The sequence below is a fragment of the Ascaphus truei genome, chromosome 14 (genome assembly GCF_040206685.1).
Source record: "Ascaphus truei isolate aAscTru1 chromosome 14, aAscTru1.hap1, whole genome shotgun sequence".
NCBI classification, from domain to species: domain Eukaryota; kingdom Metazoa; phylum Chordata; class Amphibia; order Anura; family Ascaphidae; genus Ascaphus; species Ascaphus truei.
This window is the reverse complement of record NC_134496.1, coordinates 43,791,713-43,814,300: the sequence shown is the minus strand read 5'-3', so window position 1 is coordinate 43,814,300 and position 22,588 is coordinate 43,791,713. Positions and strand designations below refer to the sequence as shown.

At 43.8% G+C, this 22,588-nt stretch overlaps 1 protein-coding gene and 1 long non-coding RNA gene across 2 annotated transcripts; one reads left to right on the top strand and one right to left on the bottom strand.

Annotated features, from left to right (window-relative positions):
* Positions 1-565: 565 nt before the first annotated feature.
* On the bottom strand, positions 566-20,702 carry LOC142466034 (T-kininogen 2-like). Its single transcript, XM_075570659.1, has 11 exons — positions 20,413-20,702; positions 15,896-16,009; positions 15,544-15,631; positions 14,561-14,733; positions 13,245-13,352; positions 8,823-8,907; positions 7,966-8,111; positions 5,828-5,935; positions 4,845-4,928; positions 3,527-3,562; positions 566-1,400 (listed from the first exon to the last, which is right to left on the bottom strand). The coding sequence occupies exons 1-11, from the start codon at positions 20,605-20,607 to the stop codon at positions 837-839; spliced, it is 1,701 nt and encodes a 566-aa protein (XP_075426774.1). The 5' UTR covers positions 20,608-20,702; the 3' UTR covers positions 566-836.
* On the top strand, positions 19,254-20,665 carry LOC142466039 (uncharacterized). The gene is made up of 2 exons (XR_012788036.1): positions 19,254-19,547; positions 19,720-20,665. It is a non-coding gene; the product is annotated as an uncharacterized LOC142466039 (long non-coding RNA).
* Positions 20,703-22,588: the final 1,886 nt, after the last annotated feature.

Below are 22,588 nucleotides of genomic sequence, written 5' to 3'. Positions count from 1 at the left end.
ATTATTGGACATTTCAAGCCCCTTATTGGACTCTATTTACCATCCAATTGGACTCTAAGGCGCCGGTCTGTATTTGTTTTTTTTGTGTCTCACTAACTGTGTTTGGGTTAGATGTTCCTGGCAGCCTTGTTCATCAATTAATTCAATATTTACACTGTTGTCTCTTAAATCACCATTTATTTGTTTTAATTGATTCTTTAGCGCTATTCACACCACTCTTTTTTCTTTTTACAACAGTAAAGACATATGTTTTCTGTAATCAAAATAGGTAGTTACTTTTTTTCAATTAAAAATCATTATTGCTATTAATAGATTTTACCTAAAAAGGAGTGTTCCTACTCCCTGTTGCTCTTCGTACAGTATATGTGTATATCACAGATGGATACACATTGAACTATGCCTGTTTTCTGTCTTGGTAGACACCTTTGTGAATCACAAAGTTAATTTTCACTTAAACCAGAGAAAGCAGGAAAAGACCACAGGAGGGAAGCCAATGAAAATCTCTTAATGAAATATTACTTTGCTGCCTTAGGTAGAATAAACTCTTAAATAAATCAAGCATTCATTTTATTTTATGTACCACCATTAGGAACATTTTATTGTGGTAACATACAAAGACACATATTGGAAGATCAGTGTGCAGATTTTTAAATCAATATTTATCTAGCATTTTAAATATATATAAAAATATATATATGTTGAAGAAAATGAAAAGTGTGCAAATATATTGCCATGTTTTTAGATCAAATTTTCAACTTAAACCTTTGAATTACGTACTGACAATTTCATACCACATTTAATCAGATAATTGTTTTAAAATTAGGACAGCACGGCATCTAGAGTAGGTCTTCATCGCTAAAAAGCAGAGATTGGGGTGGGGTGGCGGAGCCTCTCTTTTCTGTTCCTGGAGCTGCTGGAGTTGTTATATCCTCAGTAGCAATCTGCCGGTCTTCAAATGTAAGTGGTTGAAGAGTTGGAAGTGCTGGCAATGTTGGGTTAAATTTTATTGATTTCCAGGGTTTCCCAGGACATTTTGGTGCCTCTGGTAGGTCCAACAAAACATCCTCATGACTATTTGGAACATTACCTTGATCCTGTGCCACTTTTGGAATATGGGGGAATATTGGAGGACCATTGTCTCCCTGTATAGATGGAGTAGCTGATTCTTCAAGAACATGACCGGAATTCTGTGACTGTTGTGGTGTCACTAACACCTCAGCTGTTTGCGAAGTTGTTTTAGGCACCTGCGGGATTTCATGCACTAAAGGTTTATGTTCTTCTTTATGATTAGGACCATGCCCTTGTCCTCTGGATTGCCCATGTCCTTGGGCATGTCTGACTTGATGATTGGGAATTTTTGAAGCAGTGCGGAAAGGGGAAAGACCCGGAATTCTTAATAGCTGTATTGAGAATAAGAAAATGAAACACACAAGCATATTACACACCTGTTCAATTAAATGGTAGAAATATATATACGTTCACCTTACTGCAAATTGGTAATGCACATTTTTAATGAACAGCACTATTGTGAGCACGTTACTTGTATATGTGACACGGGTTATCCTGCTGACCCACTTATCTCAGCGTCTTTAAAATGAGTAATATCTCCCCTCGACTCATCACAATACATCTTAAAAAAGAGTCCTATCACTAGGGGGGTCCTTGGTCCCCTGTTAAATTGGAACAAATATGACTAGCACACAAACATCTATTGTGGCAAAATGTGTCCGAAAATGCAGTTACTCTCTTCAAAAACGTGCAAAGTTCAATTAGTCCAAAACAGTACTTATTATATTTTAGATTTAATATATAATATAGTTACGCAAAATAATGTTACAAGAAACATACAGAACAATATATGCAGACAGTTTAATGTATGCATGTAATGTATGTCTTTATTTATATGGCACCATTAATGTACATAGTGCTTCACAGCAGTAATACACGTGACATTCATACAAATAACAAAAAATATAAATAACAAATAATGGCAAGAAGTGCTTCAGACATAAAAGTAACAGAGCTTACAATCGAATTGGTAGGTAGAACATACAGAGACAGTAAGAGGGAGTTCTGGTAAGTGCGTCTGCAAGGGGCCAAACTTTATGTATCAGGTGTATAGTATTAGCCACGGAGCTACTCGTATGCTTCGTTAAGCAGGTGTGTCTTAAGGTGGGTCTTAAAGGTGGATAGAGAGGGTGCTAGTCGTGTATTGAGGGGAAGGGCATTCCAGAGGTGTGGGACAGTCAGGGAGAAAGGTTTAAGATGGGAAAGGGCTTTAGATAACAAGGGGGTAGAGAGGAGACATCCTTGAGCGGAACGCTATAGTCGGGATGGTGCATAGCGAGAAATTAGGGCTGAGATGTAAGGAGGGGCAGAAGAGTGTAAAGCTTTAAAAGTGAGGAGAAGAATTGAGTGTGAGATGCGGGATTTGATAGGAAACCAGGAGAGTGATTTCAGCAGGGTGGACGCTGAGGCAGATTTAGGAAAGAGCAGAGCGATTCTGTCAGCCGCGTTTATGATAGATTGTAGGGGAGATAGGTGAGAGGCACGAAGTCTGGACAGCAGGAGGTTACAGTAATTGAGACGGGAAAGAATGAGGGCCTGTGTCCGAGGAAAGGGTGTATCTTTGTAATATTGCAGAGGAAAAAGCGACAGGTTTTAGATAAGTTTTGAATGTGAGAGAGGAGTTGAGTGTGACCCCTAGCCAGCGTGCTTGCGCTACTGGGTGTATGACAGAATTTCCAACATTAATACGGAAGGAGGTAGTAGGGCCAGGTTTGGGAGGAAATAGGAGGAGCAGTGTTTTTGACTATTAAGTTTAAGTTGGCGGAGGGCCATCCAGGATGATATCGCAGAGAGACATTCAGAAACTTTGTTCTGTACAGCAGGTGTAAGGTCAGGGGTTGAAAATTAAATGTGTGTGTCGTCAGCATAGAGGTGATATTTGAACCCAAAAGATGTGATTAGGTCACCTAGAGAGAGTGTGTACAGAGAAAAGAGGAGAGGTCCCAGGACAGAACCCTGGGGTACCCCCACAGAGAGATCGATGGAGGAGGTGTTAGCAGAAGAGACACTGAAAGTACGATGGGAGAGGTAAGAAGAGATCAAGGATAGAGCTTTGTTACGAATGCCAAGAGTATGGAGAATGTGAAGGAGTAGAGGGTGATCACAGTGTCAAATGCTGCAGAGAGGTTGTGTAATATGAGCAGAGTGTAATGACCTCTGTCTTTGGCAGCATGGAGGTACTTAGTTATTTTAGTGAGGGTTGTTTCAGTGGAGTGAGCAGTGCGGAAGCCAGATTGTTTAATGAAATAACGGTAAAACAGAGAACCTATACGTTACCCAGGCACATCAGTTCCCTCCCAAACGAGGTCTTTGGAGCATGGAAGATGAGAATTTACGTGTTTTGTTGGCATAAAACACACCTCTTGCTTTATTCTAAATTCATATACCAAATACATGTTTTTTATCCTAAACCCCCTGCATTGGATACAGAATAAGCCCACCTGTGGCATGTCCTTACCTCCCCTTCACGTATCTGCAATGACGTTTGAGAGGCCTGGGGAGAAAAAAACCTGAGAATCAAAATACCCCCATAACTTTCTTCCGATAGTCCCTAGAACGTTGAACCCCACATCAATGTGTTCAGCTGAACAAAATGTAAGTTTACATATCTATTTTGATATACCAATCTTTCATGGACAAATGAGTATCTCACATATGCAGCTTAACTAGTCCAGTATAGTTGGACTTAATTGCAATAGCCGAACGTGCTGGTTAGAAATACTGCACCGACACACTTTATTCGAGCAAATACCCGGTATGTACCTGGCAGATACCTGGAATGCGCCGCTCCTCACCTTTGACAAGCCCCGTTGCATTTGCCTTCCCAGCCTGGGTTCATGCCTGGCTGATGGGCGGCTGATCTGTTAAATGATAATGATTAGGATTTAATAGGCTGCAATGCTTCGCGTGTCTACCAGATGGCATAAATTCATGAATTGTAATGCAGTATATATATATGTACTGTGCAGTATTGCAGCCAACGGGAATAAAATGCTTCAATCCCTGCCGGAAAATAACTCAATGCACTCGGGCAGAAAACAGTCACAAACCTCAATACACCCGGGTATACCCGAATTCGTGGGACTAGCCGAGCTCGAATAAAGTGTGTCGCCAGTGTATGTATTTTTTTTATTCTTGTGCATCACATCAGATACCAGATATCTTTTATTTTTAGTACCCACCTTAAACTAAATAGTGACCCGTTTGTCACCTTTCTCTGCTACTTAAAGTGGGAATGTGAGGTCCCCTTTGAGGATGGCACCCACGGCCTCTGGTAGTTCTTGGTACTGTCACCAATCCCTGGTTAAACTCTGGTATTCTGGGTATTTTTACCTGCCACCCTCATCTAAAAATCTCCTTGTTTTATGGGCCAATAAATACCTAGGCTAGTTCGATTTTACATATAAGAAAAATAGGTCTTTTAAAAATGTACGTTAACCCTTCCTGTGCCAGATTATTAAAATACTGAATATTTTAATGGTCTTATCATGACACACATTGAAAACATAGTTACCAAAACATAAAGAACAAATGGTTTATATTTTAATATCCTCATCCTTTGCTTAGTTTAAATATTTGACAGGAACTACAATTAAACAACAAAACAGGTAGCGCTAACCGCAATGTGTGTGGTGTAGTAACTATTACCTTATATATTAATTAAAACTATACATAAGGGGCTGCCTAGGACACAAAGCCTGACCCCCTGGTCAGGAAAACAGTATGGACAGGAACTACAATTAAGCAACAAAAGTAAGAAAATAAGGTATATTTACCCTTACTGGGAAGCATCTGGGACTTGAACGGACTTTAGTCGCCTTGTTTGTAACATTAAATTTGACATTACAGCTCAAAATAACCTAAAATAAAGGAAACAACGAGACGAACGCGTTTTAGCTGTATGAATTATATTTTATGCAACATTCAGACTATCGCCAACTCTTTACCCATATGGGTTACAGTGGTCAGATTGACTCTTGCAGCTAGTGATACCTGTATACTACTTCTCGGCCAGGCAAGATGCACATTGTGATGGGAAATGAGTCTTCTAGGTAGGAAGCAGGGGGTTTTCCAGAGCTTAATCGTGTTCATTTCAGTTCTGGGGACCCCCGAGATTCTTACCTCTGAAGGTGCCCCCAGTACCATTCTCAGCTAGGGAAGTAATATGGAGATTTAAATCTCTCGCAGCACGGGAGCCAATAGGAAGCTGCAATGTCACATGTCGCGGCTTCCTATTGGCCAGCATGCCTTTGGATATTTAAAAACCAGGAAGCATCAGCAGTGCTTTTGTCCTTGGGTGGTGCCGTGGGAGGGGGGGGAAGTCATTTTGTGGCATTGTGCTGGGGGGAGTCGTATTGTGTTGGGGGGAGTGTGTGTTATTGTGGTATTGTGCTGGGGGGAGTGTGTGGCATTGTGCTGGGCGGAGTGTGTGGTATTGTGCTGGGGTGGAGTGTGTGGTATTGTGGTATTGTTCTGGGGGGGAGTGTGGGGTACTGTGCTGGAGTGTGGGGATTGTGGGGGTAGAATTCTGTGTGTATAGGGGTGTTGAGGAAGTGAGATTGAGTGAGCTAAAAAAGGGGGGGAATAAGGTAGAGAAGGGGGGGGGGAGAAATACATGGGGGGAGTGTGAGAAGGGGGTGTCAAAAAAAGCAGGGGGGGCCACAACAGGGGGGAGGGCCCTGGCTGAACCTCTAGTCCTGGGCCCCGGGAAAGCTGTTGGCTGCCATTGAACTATATTATCATTGTCCCAAGTACTTACACTGCTTTCACTTATCTGACACTCATCTCCCAGTATGGCATAGACAGACTTAGTACAGTTGGTCTCTTTTATTGTAAATGACACATCATACATTGTTCCACCAAACCCCTATAAGATAAGGAATGAGAGAAGAAAGATGTTGAGAAAAATATCACATTAGACTGATTTTAAGCTTGAGTTTGTAACATGAAATCTCCTTCACAGTCTCCTGAATTCTGTTAAATTCGCTCATTTGCAGCATTTACTCTGGGAAGGAAATCTCACTCCTAGCATCTGAGGCTGATTAGACTTTTATGAAATGAGGTCTCCGTTTCACTCACTGGAGGCCTTGCATGCCATGTATATCTGCAGGTAATTTATAAAGTTATGTATTGTGAGCAACAGGAGCACGTTTGTGTTAAAGATGCAGCCACAAAATGTGCTGGATTTTCACATATGAAAAGGCATTCTGCTCAGAAAACTTGTGAACATTTCAGTAAATGTTTTCATAAAAAAAAACAAAAAAACTTCACTGCTAGTAAAGCAAAAATGTGTATTTTTTTGTGAATAGAAAATAAATTGTCGTGGAGGTAAAAGTCATTAACTACATACTTTGAGTACCGCGGAAAAGGCGATTAAATGTTCTTTTTGACATTATTTCAAAATCATACTTAAAGAGTTTTATTTTTTTTAGGAACGCTGAACTATAATTAAATAAGCAGCTAATGAGTTCTTCAATAGAAATATCAAGAAATACCAACCAAGTCAGGAAGTGCATTTACTGAGCTTTTGCCCAAAATGTAATTAATGAGTTTTAGCTATACAACAACGATATATATAAGTAGTGGAAACGTAGACGGCATATCAGCTGTTTCCTCCCCATGGGTATCATTTGGCCACAACACGATGATGTATCATCCTAATTATGTTCACCCTCTGCCTTATTAAATGTAATACTTTGCTCGTGGATGTAAAGTACAAACCTTTCTCACCCAATAACGCCACACAGAAGGAAAGAGGTAAAATAAATACAAATACATGCTTATCATGTTTTTGCTAGTTAGCTTTGAAAAAATATATATTTTTAAACATTGGTTACATATTTTGTTGCCTTGAATAAAAATGTATAAAATAATACAAATCATCATGTATGTCCAATAAAAAAAAAGTAGTAAGTGGATTATATTCCATTGTGTTTGTTACATTTTGGTGCTAGGAGGGTGTGACTGATGCAATAACATGACATGGAATTAACTCTGGTCGCAGAGACAACACAGCTTTATATGAAAATGTTAATTCATGGCCAATTAGATGAATGGGTATTAACAAGTGCTAATGTCTTTTAGTGTCTGCACCCTGTGGTCAAACAGAGATTGCCTTACCTACCAAACAGAGGATGGTACTGTGTTAGCCCGTAGAATAGACAAACACAAGTAAGATAGATGTAATACCTTTAACAGCGGACTCATGGTTAACACGAGTGCAAGCTTTCAGGTTAGAAGATACCTTAGTGGCCCTGGAAGCTTGCACTCTTTTTAAACACGAGTTAGCTGTTAAACATATCACTTCTACCTTACTTTTTCTTTGCCTTATTTATCACAAATAGACAATTCTTTGACACCCACCATCAAATTGTGCATACAGTATGTAGAAAAGTAGTTTATTAATGCAATCAGTTCTCATAACATATCAAAATATAAGCGTTTCCATTCTTCATACTAATGCTTTTCCCAACCCGTGCAATATTGTTTTCTAATACTACGCTTGGGGTGTAAATCCCTACTGCATTTCCATCCAAAGCTGCAGTTTCTCATAGAAACAAATTGAACAATTGTCAGTGATATGTTTAATAGATAAAATTAGGCGATTGGTTGCTTGTTTTAATCAAAGTTGAAGTGTCAAATGTTAAATAATGTTTTAATGTACATTGTAAATTATGTATAGGTATATTTCCTTATCATACTCCCCTTTCCTAATTTACCCCCATACAAGAATTACGTATCCAAAAAATGCTGAACTTATCACAGCACAGAAAAGATAACTCACAAACTCCCCCCCCCTTCCCTCCCCTGCATGTTCTGTCCTAACTGTAACTAAAAACAAAGTGAAATATACAAATGATTTAAATATACTTAGACTAGAACACGTGGTATACCAACCTCTTTTGTGGCTCTTCCAACGCTAAATATGTTATAAAGGTTTGTGTGGTTATTGTCAGAATTATATTCATCGATAACTTGTCTTAACAGATCCCGCAGTTCTGGATCATGTGGGTCCACTTCAGTACGACAGCTAAGGCAAAATCCTAGAACAGCAGATAACAGTTTGGATTGTAAGCTCTTTGGGACAGTGATTCCTTCTCATTGCATAATGTTATGTTTCGTGCTCTTATCTCACACTGTGCAGTTATCTCTATATTCTAAGGCAGGGGTGCACAAACTTTTTTTCTTTGTGTTCCCTCTGCCTGCTCTCCCCCCCATCCTCGCGCCCCCCTTCTAACCATCTCTCTGGTATCGGCGTCATAATTGACGTCAAGACGTCATGTGACGTCTGCAACGCGTCGCCAGAAGCCACCGGAGAGCAGGTAAGAGGCAGTAACAGAGGCCTTGCGCACTCTCCCGGCATTTTATTTAAATGTTGTGTTACTGTATGTCTTTAGACGAGGGTAGAAGATTATATTTTCTGTACCCTCACTGTCTTCTAGGCTGCGTCCATACAGCCTTCGTCCACGTGGAGGCGTGCGCGTGGGTGACATGGTAGACGCGCCGTCGGGGCCATGTCTAGGGTCATGTCTGTGACGTCACGGAGCTGGTTCGTCCTCATTGGGGCGGGCCGTTCACGTGACCTGCCCGCCGCGCCGAAAAATCCGTTTTAACTGACTTCTCGCGCAACGCACACCCCCTCCTGCTGTCGCCCGCCCACACGGTCTATGGCGCGATCAATACCTTAAGGCAATGTCATGGCGCTGCGCGTGGACGCCTCCGTGCGGTCTTCGGCGGCATGGACGACGCCTTACCTGTATCCGTTTTGCAGATTTGAGAAACGACTTTAATGATATCACCAGGACCTATGTAGACTTTAGTCTCACAGTAACCTGAAAACTAAAGAAATAAATGGAATAGATTTGAAATCTGCAGCCAGAACTCCCCAAAACACATTTGATCAAATAAAGCACATGTTTGAGGTGAACTAAATTGTACCACCTTTTATTTCTGCTTTTTTGTGCCTAAATGGGACAAACGTGTTAAAAGGTTAAGGGGGGTTATTGTGTGTGTGTGATTGAGGGAAGGGGTGTTATTATGTGTGTGATTGAGGGAAGGGGTGTTATTGTGTGTGTGTGTGTGTGTGATTGAGGGAAGGGGTGTTATTGTATGTGTGATTGAGGCAAGGGGTGTTATTGTGTGTGTGATTGAGGCAAGGGGTGTTATTGTGTGTGTGATTGAGGCAAGGGGTGTTATTGTGTGTGTGATTGAGGGAAGGGGTGTTATTGTGTGTGTGATTGAGGGAAGGGGTGTTATTGTGTGTGTGATTGAGGGAAGGGGTGTTATTGTATGTGTGATTGAGGCAAGGGGTGTTATTGTGTGTGTGATTGAGGCAAGGGGTGTTATTGTGTGTGTGATTGAGGCAAGGGGTGTTATTGTGTGTGTGATTGAGGGAAGGGGTGTTATTGTGTGTGTGATTGAGGGAAGGGGTGTTATTGTGTGTGTGATTGAGGGAAGGGGTGTTATTGTATGTGTGATTGAGGCAAGGGGTGTTATTGTGTGTGTGATCGAGGCAAGGGGTGTTATTGTGTGTGTGATTGAGGCAAGGGGTGTTATTGTGTGTGTGATTGAGGGAAGGGGTGTTATTGTGTGTGTGATTGAGGCAAGGGGTGTTATTGTGTGTGTGATTGAGGCAAGGGGTGTTATTGTGTGTGTGATTGAGGCAAGGGGTGTTATTGTGTGTGTGATTGAGGCAAGGGGTGTTATTGTGTGTGATTGAGGCAAGGGGTGTTATTGTGTGTGTGATTGAAGGAAGGGCTGTTATTGTGTGTGTGATTGAGGCAAGGGGTGTTATTGTGTGTGATTGAGGCAAGGGGTGTTATTGTGTGTGTGATTGAAGGAAGGGCTGTTATTGTGTGTGTGATTGAGGCAAGGGGAGTTATTCTGTGTGTGATTGAGGGAAGGGGTGTTATTGTGTGTGTGATTGAGGGAAGGGGGGTTATTGGGTGTGTTATTGAGGGAAGGGGTGTTATTGTGTGTGTGTGTGATTGAGGGAAGGGGTGTAATTGTATGTGTGATTGAGGCAAGGGGTGTTATTGTGTGTGTGATTGAGGGAAGGGGTGTTATTGTGTGTGTGATTGAGGGAAGGGGTGTTATTGTGTGTGTGATTGAGGGAAGGGGTGTTATTGTATGTGTGATTGAGGCAAGGGCTGTTATTGTGTGTGTGATCGAGGCAAGGGGTGTTATTGTGTGTGTGATTGAGGCAAGGGGTGTTATTGTGTGTGTGATTGAGGCAAGGGGTGTTATTGTGTGTGTGATTGAGGGAAGGGGTGTTATTGTGTGTGTGATTGAGGCAAGGGGTGTTATTGTGTGTGTGATTGAGGCAAGGGGTGTTATTGTGTGTGTGATTGAGGCAAGGGGTGTTATTGTGTGTGATTGAGGCAAGGGGTGTTATTATGTGTGTGATTGAAGGAAGGGCTGTTATTGTGTGTGTGATTGAGGCAAGTGGTGTTATTGTGTGTGATTGAGGCAAGGGGTGTTATTGTGTGTGTGATTGAGGGAAGGGGTGTTATTGTGTGTGTGATTGAGGGAAGGGGTGTTATTGTGTGTGTGATTGAGGGAAGGGATGTTATTGTATGTGTGATTGAGGCAAGGGGTGTTATTGTGTGTGTGATCGAGGCAAGGGGTGTTATTGTGTGTGATTGAGGCAAGGGGTGTTATTGTATGTGTGATTCAGGGAAGGGGTGTTATTGTGTGTGTGATTGAGGCAAGGGGTGTTATTGTGTGTGTGATTGAGGGAAGGGGTGTTAATGTGTGTGTGATTGAGGGTCGCAGATTATTGTGTGAGGAGGGGAAAGAAATAGAGGGGGAAGAAACAGTGATGAGGTTTGTGAAAAGGGGGAAAGTAAGAGAGAGGGGGGTCTCGCAAGGCTGCCGACAGGGGGGGGGGGCCTGGTGGAAACTCTAGTGCTGGGCCCCGGGACAGCTGTCGGCAGCCCTCGTGCTTTGCTGGTAAGTATGGTGCTTAAAGGATTATTTACCCTCAAAGCGACAATTGAGGAACCTTTCGGTTAAAATGAATATCTTCTCAGAAGAAATGTGTCAAGTGGTATAATGAGGTGCTTTGTCTGCTGCTCCTTGTAAAGTCACAAATTGATAGACTTGATGGCGGTTCCATCAGTGCCCCTGCACGGTGACCCGCGATTACAGAGGCCCCCATGCTCTTCCCCACAACAATTAAACTGATTGTCACCTGTTCCGGCAGCATCTCCCCTCCTACAGCGCCCCGGCATGCCACCACGATGTCAAATGGCGTTGTGTTGCCATGACATCACAACATCAGGTGGCACCGCATTACCATGACAATGTGACATCACATGGCTTAGCGAGGTCACGTGGCCATGATATGTGATGCCTCATGGCGCCACGTTGCCCTGACAATGTGACGCCGCATGGCACCACGTAAGCGCCTGCAAAGAGCCACGTAAAATGACAAGCCGGCCCTGTGACACCCGGCAACATCTCAGAATACTGAATAAAAATTAAATATATTTCCACATATGCATTATATGCATTATATATTTCCACATATGCATTATATCTGTTCTCAGGGCGTATACTGGGGGTCATTTGTCAGAGTCTTCCAGGTGCAAAATAAAATAAATCCTATCTTCAATGGTATTTTTTTGATACAGCATCTGGTGGCATTTTGTGCACTAAAGTAAATATAGATGTAGCCAGGTCCCCCTCCTTTGTCCCCCTTGCGCACTCACCCCCTCCTTTCCCGTTGCGCGCGTGGTTGTATTGCGGCCGGTTGCTAGGGAAGCGGATCGGGCGGTTGCCGGGGACGCGAGCGGCGAGCAGGCCGGTTGCCGGGGACGCAATCGGGCCGTCGCTAGGGCCGCGATCGCGTTGCCACCGGCCCGGCGGCTAGCGGAGCAGGGCGCCGCCATGACAGTTAGCTCGCGCATGCGCAGGAGGCCAGCTAGCGCAGGAGGCTCCAGATAGCTCGCGCATGCGCGAGAATAGACGGCCAGCCCCCAGGGTGCATAGGGGCAGAGACACCTGATGCCAGGGAGCCAATCAGAAGGCCAGATTCCCCTGCTAGCAAGGAGATACATTTCGCGGGGTTTTGCAGCCACGCACTCACTCAGGATCCGGACCAGCTAGGGGTAGGAGGTGGATGCAGGGGTGAGTGACCCTCTGCATTAGGCCAGCAGCCCCCAAGGTCCCAGTTAGGTCCTGAGCCATCTATTAGCTTGTGGAGCTTAGGGACAGGCCCTAGATAGGGACACTGCCCCATTTATTGGTTGAATAGACAGGGACACAGTGTTGAAGCCGTGCGGCCCTGTGAGGTGGGTTCTGGGCTCAGAACACCACCCAAGGCCCTGCGACAAGGAGTGACATTGTTCGCGCTGGACTTTCAACCCACGCGGTGTGGAGGACCCCGTCGGATCGTGTGGATTTACATCGCGGTACCCGTGGCTGGAGCCCGGGCAGGTAACCTGCAACTCACGTGCACCAACCAGGCCTATCACCAAACATAGTGGCTGCGCAGTCACACACACACATGTACAGTGGTATTTGACTTCGAGAACACGAGACATTTGGGTGGGGGTTACTGGACACAGGGTGGGGTCACATTGTGGGTGGTTAGTGTCCGCCGTGACGCCTAGAGGTGATAGCGTCCGCCGTGACGCCTAGTGTGGTTAGCGTCCGCCGTGGCACATGATGCTGTTATGCTGTTTTGATGTTATGCTGTTACGTGATAGGTGTGTTTCCATGCAGTAAAGCCCGTCCTGTTTTATATTCGGTAGTGTTGTGTGGTTGTTCCTGTGAGGGCCTCCTCCCACTCCGTTGGGATCCCTCCCAGGTGGAGGCGTTGCACCTAGAGATGTATGATAAAGATGTACCCCAGGTTCCCCAAGCGGAGGCTTAGGCTCCTGAGAGCCACACAGGTTGCACAGCAAGTAGTAGCGGCGGTAGTCATAGGGAACACCCGTTACATAGATAAATGACTCTGATTGGCAGTTTAATATGCTGCAAGGTAGCTTTCATCGTTAGCAAAACACCAAGCCCACGTCAAGTGAAAGAGACGTTACACATTGCACATACATTGATAACTGTTTGGAATATGTGTGTTAGGATTTTCAAGATGAAAACTTTTAACTATAAAAGCTTTGGTATAGGAAATCCTAATATCACAACACATAACCAATAACAAAGAGGGCACTTACTCCATTTGTATCGAGCTTGCATTTTGGTGTCAGGTCAGGTAATTCACTTTTGGAACAGTTTGTTTGTCTGACGGTATATACCATTTTATAATTCCATCCACGCACCACCTGGAACACATACAGAAAACAAAGAAAATAACAGATTATACCAAGGGGAAAACGTATTGAATACAGAATTATAATAATGATAGCCCCTTCTCTGGCAATGGTAGTTACCACGCTGAACTAGAGTGCATGACTGTATTGGAGTGCACAATCTATATACAGTATATATAGCTGAATATTATTTGACCTGTGAGTTTAATGTTCCAATTTAGGGGATGTATTCACTAAAGTGCAATGTCCATTGTTGCTCTCAGGCCAGAGTCTGATGTTTCTTTATATTGTGACACTTAGGGTGCATGTTTGTTTATATGTTAATGTGTATAGGTTTATGTATGTATATCTGTGGATACATTTATATATAGGAGATAGTTAGGTATGAGTGCATGTTTGTGTCTATGTTATTGTGTATGTTTATTGTCTTCAATGAGTAGAGGGTGGGGGTAGTTGCCCCGGGGAGGGTGGTTAGGCCTCCCGGGTGGGAAGCGGGGAAGGTGGGTTAACCTCGTAATTACAATAGCAGTTGCTAGCAATGTTTAAATCTCTGGCGTCACGTGACCGGGACATTTAAATGCATAGGAGATACCGGCACCCCATACCGGGGCCTGTAACTCGGGAAGCAGAGGGTCCCATTGGGCTGAAACCAATGTGGTTCAGCTCCGGAGATCCCCTGCTCCCATGTACTAGTATTCAAATGTAAATAAAAGCACTGCGATCGCTTGTGAGAGCAGTGCAGATAGAGGCGGCTCTCCCTGTGCAGCTCTTACAGACAGCGGCAAGATTGTACGGGGGAGAACTTTTAGAGAGGCTGAGATTACATCGCTCCTGTCCCGAGCGGTATTGGCATTTCCTACTTCACGGTTTGAGACTTGTGGAAATGGTTTTAGATACTTTTTGAATACCGTGATAACACAAATGACAAATCGCTCAGAGGGAATATGCCACATCATTCGAGATGGCAGCAAAGTTATCAAGCCTACTAGAATAGGCCTCAGTAAGTGTTTTGGGGAGTGGCCATTGGAGGAGTTAAGGGGGAATATAGCCAGTGCCATAATAGAGATGTATTAAAATGTGCTACTTTAACCGATGCAGTGTTATTTTCTTTTTGCATTAAATTGAGGTAGACCAAAATGTTTGGTGCATCTTGATACTGTACATATGCCCCTGTGACTTGTGGGATATGGTAACACATCCCTGCTATCAGATGTACAGACCTGACTAGAGGCATTCTTCATCTCCTCAAGGTCAAAGTGGAAGGGATGAGAACCTATCCTGTTCATGGTTTCGATGGCATATTTCACGATGTGCAACAACTCCACACTGTTGATATCTATAGGTTTCCAGCATCCACGACACGCATAGGAACTATATGTCACAGGATCTTCCACTGAAAATAGAGGCAATATATTGCAGGACACATCATCAGTACACAAGGGTTACAGCTTTTCAGGGCATTAATGACATATGCAACATGAGCTGACATCTCTTAAAAAAACCCCAGAATAATTTTGTATAATTTGTTGATAATGGATACTGCGTGTAACACTAAGTGAGATAGTGCAGATAGCTACTGGGCTACGAACATTTTGTACAGTTTGTGCTGTCGCCTGTATGGATTTTCTTTGCTTGGCTGCAGTTCCCTTAGCCTTAGTTGTTACTATTACTATGTAACTCCCTTAGCTGGCTTCTTAGCCTGTTGCCCTGGCAACTCCCTCCTCTTTTCTCCTCTGAGTTGGACTGCCCCTCCTCCCCTTGCTACTTGGTGCAGCCCCATGTCCTTTCCTGCTTGCATAGGTAAGCACACTTCCTTTTCAAGCCAGCAGCCAATGCGAGTAGTCACAGCTCACTGATTTCCCCAGAAAAGTATTGTCTTTTCACATTCCCTTATTCAGCTACCTTCAAGTTGTCCTCCTTTTTGTTATGTTGTACTCCATTACAAGTCTACAGAAGCTTAAAGGAAGGACTTTGTGCAGATGGACAAGGGATGAGTTCAGCTGCCTGTTTCAACTCATTAGCCACAGTGAGCCTGGGACAGAACACAGTTCAATAACCCTATTCTCATTGAGAAATGTTAACGTGCAGCACTTCTTTTTTTAACTTAATACCTAAAGATGAAGATTTGGCAATACTGTACAATAACCAAAAAAAGATTTATGGAATCATTAAAAACACTCTTTATATGCTCAGATCTACATACCTGCAATATAGCTACAGTTCTGTAAAATAACATCATTGATCTTCAGCTGTTTATTGATTAGAACATGTGCTGAGCACGCACCGGTTTGCTGAACAAACAGAAAAAGACGAGGTCAGACTTGCAAAATGGGTAAGGGTCATACTGAATATCTGAAAGTAGTATCCTCGCCTTTATCATTTGTTTTTAATAACAGGATTGGAACCGATTCTCTATAGCTAAACAGTGCTTTGCAGCGCAATACAAATATAACATGCCTATAGAAACATATCTAATTTATATTTTGTGATAAGAATTGATTGTCATTGGAAAATAAAATGTAGTGATTAGGAATAAGTCATTAAACAGGACTTACTGCTTCTGATCGCTTGTAGTCACATTCTTGCCACACTTTGTCACTTTTCACTGCACAGGAACTCTCGTATATCTCATACTTGACAAAATTATGCGTTCCACCGTCATTTTCAGGCTGGTTAGAAAGTGAAAATCTTGCTGTTCAATAGCTCAGTTATTCTGCAGCTGTAAATGTGCAGTAAGGGATTCCTTCTTCTACAGCCTGAGGTGCAGATCTAGCACAATTCTAATATTCACGTCATGTATCTCCTCCCTACAACACAAGCTGGCGCAGTTATGGTAAAAGAGGCGCTATACTGACACTAAAGGGTTATTCATTAAACTGTGATAGTGCCAATTGGGGCACAAGAGCATGGAAGCTCCCATGGAAATAGTGCCCAGATTGGCACTATCACAGTTAAATAAATAACCCCCTAAGAGACAGCAATGTAAGAATGTGTCACTAACATCCATTCAACAGGGCAGTTTAATATATCGGGTCAAAAAACAATGTTTTCAAACAGTTTATTAGTGTCATTGGTTATTAGAAACATGAAAATAACAGTTTTATTTATCTCTATCTTCTGAATAATGAGTGGGTATCGCTTGTCCGGATACAGGGCGCAGACAGGTCAGCTTCTCTTATGTTGATCTGTTTGATGAATGGCGGGCATCAGAATTACTGTCGATATATTTACAGGCGGGTCCCCCAGTGATGCACTCAACCTCGCAGATTAATATGAAAAATATAACCTTCATCAGATAAAAGTAAAATTGAATCAAGGAGAGAGCTAGTATGTTTAGAAATTCATTAAGTAATTAGCTGCGACTGTGTTAGACCCACACACACGAGACAGAGAATAGCTGCAAATATGGTCACTAATAGTGCAGAGGTGTGGGCTCCTAGAAACGTGTAAGTCAGTGGTTCCCAAACTTTTTTGGTCAAGGCTCCCCAAGGCGATCAGGATTTTTCCGCGGCGCCCAAAGTAAAAACAAAGGTGTATAATAAGTGAATAAACTATAAACTGTGTAACAAGTGCAACAGACAAACAAGTGACAAGATTAGTGATTATGTGCGGAATTGACCAGTGAGGCCAAGCGAGTTTAAAATCCCTTAGGAACAGTATGACTAAGTTACTTTATTAAAACAGATCACAGACCACTGTATATTGTCAGTGGTTATAGCTCCTACTAACAACCACAGTGTAGTAATACTTTATCCTCTTCTAAGCTGAAATAGCAATGCTTGTGGGTGCCCGTGGGGACGGTGGGCGGAATACTGTTAGTACTAATAAGCCCTATATTATATATGTAACGGGTATTCCCCCACCCAATCGCATATACTGTATGGCGTATGTAAGGGGGACCTATATGTTACCAGGTGTGGTGCAGTATACCTGTCAGGCTCACAGGAGGTCTGAGCCTCCGCTAGTGAGAGCCTGGGGTGAATCCTCTGGAACGATCTTCTAATTACAGCGCCTCCACCTGTGCAGGATTCTAGGAGTGTAGAATACCCCCTACACAGGACCCACATATATGAACCACATACAACAAGGTATATATAACACAGGTTTACTATATGGGCAGATAAAACACAATACACATACATCAACAATATGACATCAACCATATATAACTTCATTGTCACCCTGTAACACTACTAAGCACAACTATCCACACACCTCGCAGGGCCTTAACCCCACACAGTATTCCCAAAGTCCTTGTACCCAAAGTCCCAAGAGTCCCACAACCCCACCCACGTGTGGGACAGCGCTGCCCACTAAGATGAAGTGTATAGGTGGTGCACTTGGTGACTTGGATAATACCTGCCCGGTGCTCCTGCTACCGGGTGCGCAGATGACCTTTACTTGGAATCCCTTGATCCAAGATGCCTCCGCCTCAACGGTGGGTGGCTCCCGCATGGAGTGATCCACCTTTATAATGTCTCTTATCCTTGCTAACGCAGAGGATGTTAAACCTTCACGCAATTCACCTTAACAACAATTCACCTTCACAGCAATTGCCAGGATAGTTACATTTCCTGGCTGGACCCTCACTTGTTTAGGTTCTACAGGACCCTGTCCCTAGTCTAAGGGGAGGGCCTGGCTGGGGCCTAAGGGGGAGACTTCTGGCCTAGTGCATGAGGCTACTTTCCTCCCTGCACAAACACATCCTCCCCTCTCTGTGTCCCAGATCCTAACTGACAATCCCTGTCTTCACACAACATTGTTGCAACTTTGCAGCATGAGAATCTGTCAGCCTTATTGGCTGTCTGGCTGCCTGTGACCAGAGTGAAAGTGCAGTCCCCAGATGCTGCTTGGAATTGTAGTCCACTCAAGAACTCTTTCCTATGGGGACCGCGTGCGCGATCTCTACTGCGCCTGTGCGAAGCTGTAATGGCCGCCGCTATGCTTAACTGCGCCTGCGCAACCTCCCAGAGCTCCTGCACACTTGTAATGGCCACCGCTACCCTTGCCAACCTCAGCGCATTGCGCGAACCTCGCGCCAACCACAACATGGCCGCCGCGGCTATCTGTGCAAGCGCAACCCTTCGTGCATGCGCGAGCATTAGGACCCCGACAGCACCAGCCCAGATGGTGGCGCCAACCGGGAGAAGTCGCCGTCCCGTTCCCCCACTGCCACAGGGGTAAGGCAGGGGGCAAAGGAAGATCAGGGGAACCGGGGGTGACCCCCTTACATATACATCGAACTGCAGCTCAAGAACTCTAAGGCTAGTTCCCCAGTGGCCGCGGCTTAGATGGCGTGCGCGGCACACACAAGGTACAGCCTTCTATGGGCTGGCCCCAGTAGCTGCTTGCGCGCCCTGGCACAATGCACGATGCGCGACTACATTTTGTAAAGACAAGGATTTTGTCTTTTCTTGTAGCGACGGAGCGCTGGCCACGTCACGGCGGCGGTTCAGCCAATGAGGGCGAACCAGCCGTGTGACGTCATGGCCGCGCACCCGCCACGCCTCCTCGTCACGAGTTGCCTGGAGTCCACCAGGTTGCGCTGACTCGGGTAACGAGCGCCACCAGGCACCCCATGGTCCTTAGCTTAATGCTGGTGTCACTGAGACGTGTTTCGTCGTGCTAGTGACGTCACCAAAACCCGACGCGCATTTCGTTCATCAGAACTTCTTCGGGCGTGTTATTGTGCTCTCCCTCGAGAGTGACATCACTCATTTGGGTAGTCCTAGTTTCTAGTCACTAAAGTCAGATGCCAAATCTAAAAAGTATGCGGTGTACAAACGTGCTATGAACGGTAGAGACACTCAGCTGGTTCAAAGATCAAAAGGGCGCGATTGACCTCTGAACTAACACCCAAGGCTTGTTTTTTTTCCGGATATCTTGTGAGTGCGATTATTTGTGCGCGTGTAATACACCATTAGAGTTTCACACTGCGTTTGTCTTGTTCTTTTTCTAATTTCTTTCAAGGGAGGACGTGGATTGGAGATGTATTGGATGGGAATCCTGAGACGGGTGGAGTTTTCACTCCCACACTTACAGCATACTTATCCGCCATTATCGCATCTATATTTATACCACAAAGGATTTGCGCCTCTCTCGCATTTTTACTAAATGGAAATTTAAGCGCGATATAAATAACGACCCCTGGCCCGGCACATAACATGAGCATATGTCAGAAAGCGTCAGTCCTGAATACTACAGTATGTAAGTAACAACCTTTGTTTAATAATGAGAAGCTGTACGACCTCCACATGAAAGGAGGTCACCACGTACTGTATGTTGTATTTCTTTTGAGCACAGAGGCTGTATTTTAATATAGAATGTATCTTTATATCTACAAGTACCAGAGTGTAACATATTGAAATTGCATCCACAGACAGGAGCCCAGTGAGACAGATGTAGGTTACAGATTGATGCCTTTTACCTGGATTCCTAAATTAAAGCTAATGCTATAAGTGGATCTCCTGATCGAAACCACTGCTGGCGGTGACATATTCACAACATGCTGTTTTTAATCCTATCCTTGTGAGTACACTTGTTTTCCCCCTCCCCCCTTAATTGTTATACCTTTTTATGCTATAATGGGGCATGCGCTTCTTTTTCTCCTTTTTTCTTTATAACAAGATACGGAAAGGTTTCTATTTTCGTTATCTTACTAAAAACCTTTCTGTATACCCCTTACTTTGCTTTCTGTAATGCTTGAGATTTTTAAATTAAAAAAAAGGAAGTGAAAGAAATTGGACATTTGCAAATAAAAGGTTTTTAAAGCTAGTGGCTCTGAGTGCCAACTCTTCCCAACTCTCAGAGACAATTAATGGTCGAAGTATGAGGAATTGAGTACCACTACTTTTTAAAAAGGCTGAATTTAAAACCTCCTAAAATCAACTCCACAGATATTTAACTGTTTTGGATTTATTGAAATTAGACACAATAACTCTTACTTTTAGAAGCAATGTGCTATTTTTTCCTTGCTCACCCAATACAAACAATGACAAATGAAGATATCCCCCTCATTGGAACTTTCTACATGTTGGACAATAAGTTCTGCCACAGTATCATTTTCACCTACCCTTGTCCTGGCTTCTGTGATCCTGTGCAGAATAAACTGGTTGCCATCTTGCTTTTCATCATTGTAATGGCTCAACGCTACGTCCACTGCGTGAAAAATGTCTTGGCCATCGCAGTCTGCATCGAAGGTTAAAGCTTGGTTTGCAGCACCCAAGATAAATTGGGAGCAAAGCAGCAAGACGACTGAAAACCTCATTGCTACCAAGAATCCCCTGCAATAGTGGGGACTGCTCAGGAGAATGTGAATGTGCAAATATCAGACAACACTAAGGAAGAGTTAGAAAGCAAACATGTTTGTTTGGGCAGAGAGACTCTGATGACAGATGTTACACAATTTCAGCAAAGCAAACAGACCAGATTTATCCAAATGGACTTTAGGTAAAGTGTAATCCATGAAGCTTGTCCCCCGTTACTTCATATGGCAAGAAATAATTAATATTTAAATGTTAAGAGCATACTGACCAATCATGGAGGAACTCCTGTCAGAGGCATGTGGGAGAGAAATGAGGAACATCTATTTATCTCCATTGCATTGGTTAAAGGGAACATTTATCAGGGTGAATGTGGCAAAATGATATACTTTTCCCGTACATACACGCAAGTCCATTACTAAATAAATACTGTAGCATGTCGTGTCTGTATTGTGTATTTTATTGCTAATACTGAGAACTGCTTTTAATGAAAAGGTTGACGGTAGAAAACCAATTGGTGCAAAGGAAAATATTTCACTACTTTCACTGGAATTTACTTTTTTTGGTAAAATGTTTTAATCTTATTTTTACAAAAATGTTGCTGCAATTTTATATGGGGGCACTTTCATAAACTGACCTCTTGTCTCTTGGGCATCCTTTGACTAGTACTACACAGTACATCTCATATGCACTTACCCTGACCCCTTGCAAACACAATAACCATAACACGCTTCTACTGTCGCTGTAAATTCGCCCTACTTACCACTTAGATTGTAAGCTCTTCGCGGCAGGAACTCCTTTTTCTAATGTGTACTTTTATGTCTGTGGCGCTTATTTCCATTATGTCTCTTATAATTTTGTGACATATATTACTGTGGTAAAGCGCTATGTACATGGATGGCGCTATACAAATAAAGATACATATATACATACATAATTAGTTAAATAGAGGTGAGCAACTGAGCAGTCAAACTGTAACATCCGACAATAAATCAAACCTATCATTTCAAATCAAGCAATAAAACTATATTTATATTGGACACTACCTTACTATTTCATTAAAAATCATGTCTATGGTTTTTTTCTCACTGTCACCAGCAGCTAATTCCTCATTGAAAACATGAAACATTCTTAACAATGGCCACAAGATGTCACTGCTATTTCAGTACGGTTGGAGTCCAGCTCTGAAATATTATAGCTGTGTATACTACAGCAGGGGGGCGCAAACTTTTTTCCCTTCGCCCCCCTGCCGGCGGTACCCCTCTCTCCGTGCACCCCTCCCCCCCACTACCGCTTACCTCGGCTCCGGCGGTATGATGTCACGTTGCCTTAGCAACGTGACGTCACATGACCACACCGCGTCATTTGACGCCGCGTTGTCATGGCGACGCGTCTAAGAAGCCGCCGGAGCCAAGGTTAGTCAGGTTTACAGAGGCGCTGCAGCTCCCCCGTCCCTTAATTTAATAACCGGATACTCGTAGGGGGACCCCTGAATGTAAGCTTGATAGGAGACAGGTACTGCGTTGCAAATCCTGGATAATGAGCTCACTAATAAGTGACGCTGATGTAAACAATAAAACCAGGAGCGATAAGTATAATCACACCCTATGATGTACCAAGTGTCAGAATAAAGTTCTGAGCAGGAAAATATGTAGCAAGCGATTAACTCACTCTGAGTGCTGAGTCCTGAGTGGGGGGGGGGGAAGAAAGCTGAGGGGGGAAGATCCGGGGGAGGGGGGGGAAGAAAGCCAGGGCGGAAGAGAGCCGGGGGGGGGGGTGAAAGAGAGCCGGGGGGAGAGGGAAGAGCTCCGGGGGGGAAGAGAGACGGAGGGGGGGGAGGGGAGAAGAGAGCCAGAGGGGGGGGGGGGGGGGGAAGAGAGCCGGAGGGGGGTGGGGGAAGAGTGCCGGGGGGGAGAAGAGAGCCTGGGGGGAAGAGTGCCCGTGGGGGGGGGGAGAGAGTACATATTGCTACTTGATTGTCATTAT

Excerpts from the sequence above, each read along its gene's own strand:
- LOC142466034 (XM_075570659.1), bottom strand. The coding sequence starts at position 20,607 with ATGAGGTTTTCAGTCGTCTTGCTGCTTTGCTCCCAATTTATCTTGGGT. Across the intron at positions 15,632-15,895 it reads ACTACAAGCGATCAGAAGCA|CAAACCGGTGCGTGCTCAGC; the intron begins GTAAGTCCTGTT and ends CTGTTTGTTCAG. Across the intron at positions 5,936-7,965 it reads TTGGAAGAGCCACAAAAGAG|GGGTTTGGTGGAACAATGTA; the intron begins GTTGGTATACCA and ends CTTATCTTATAG.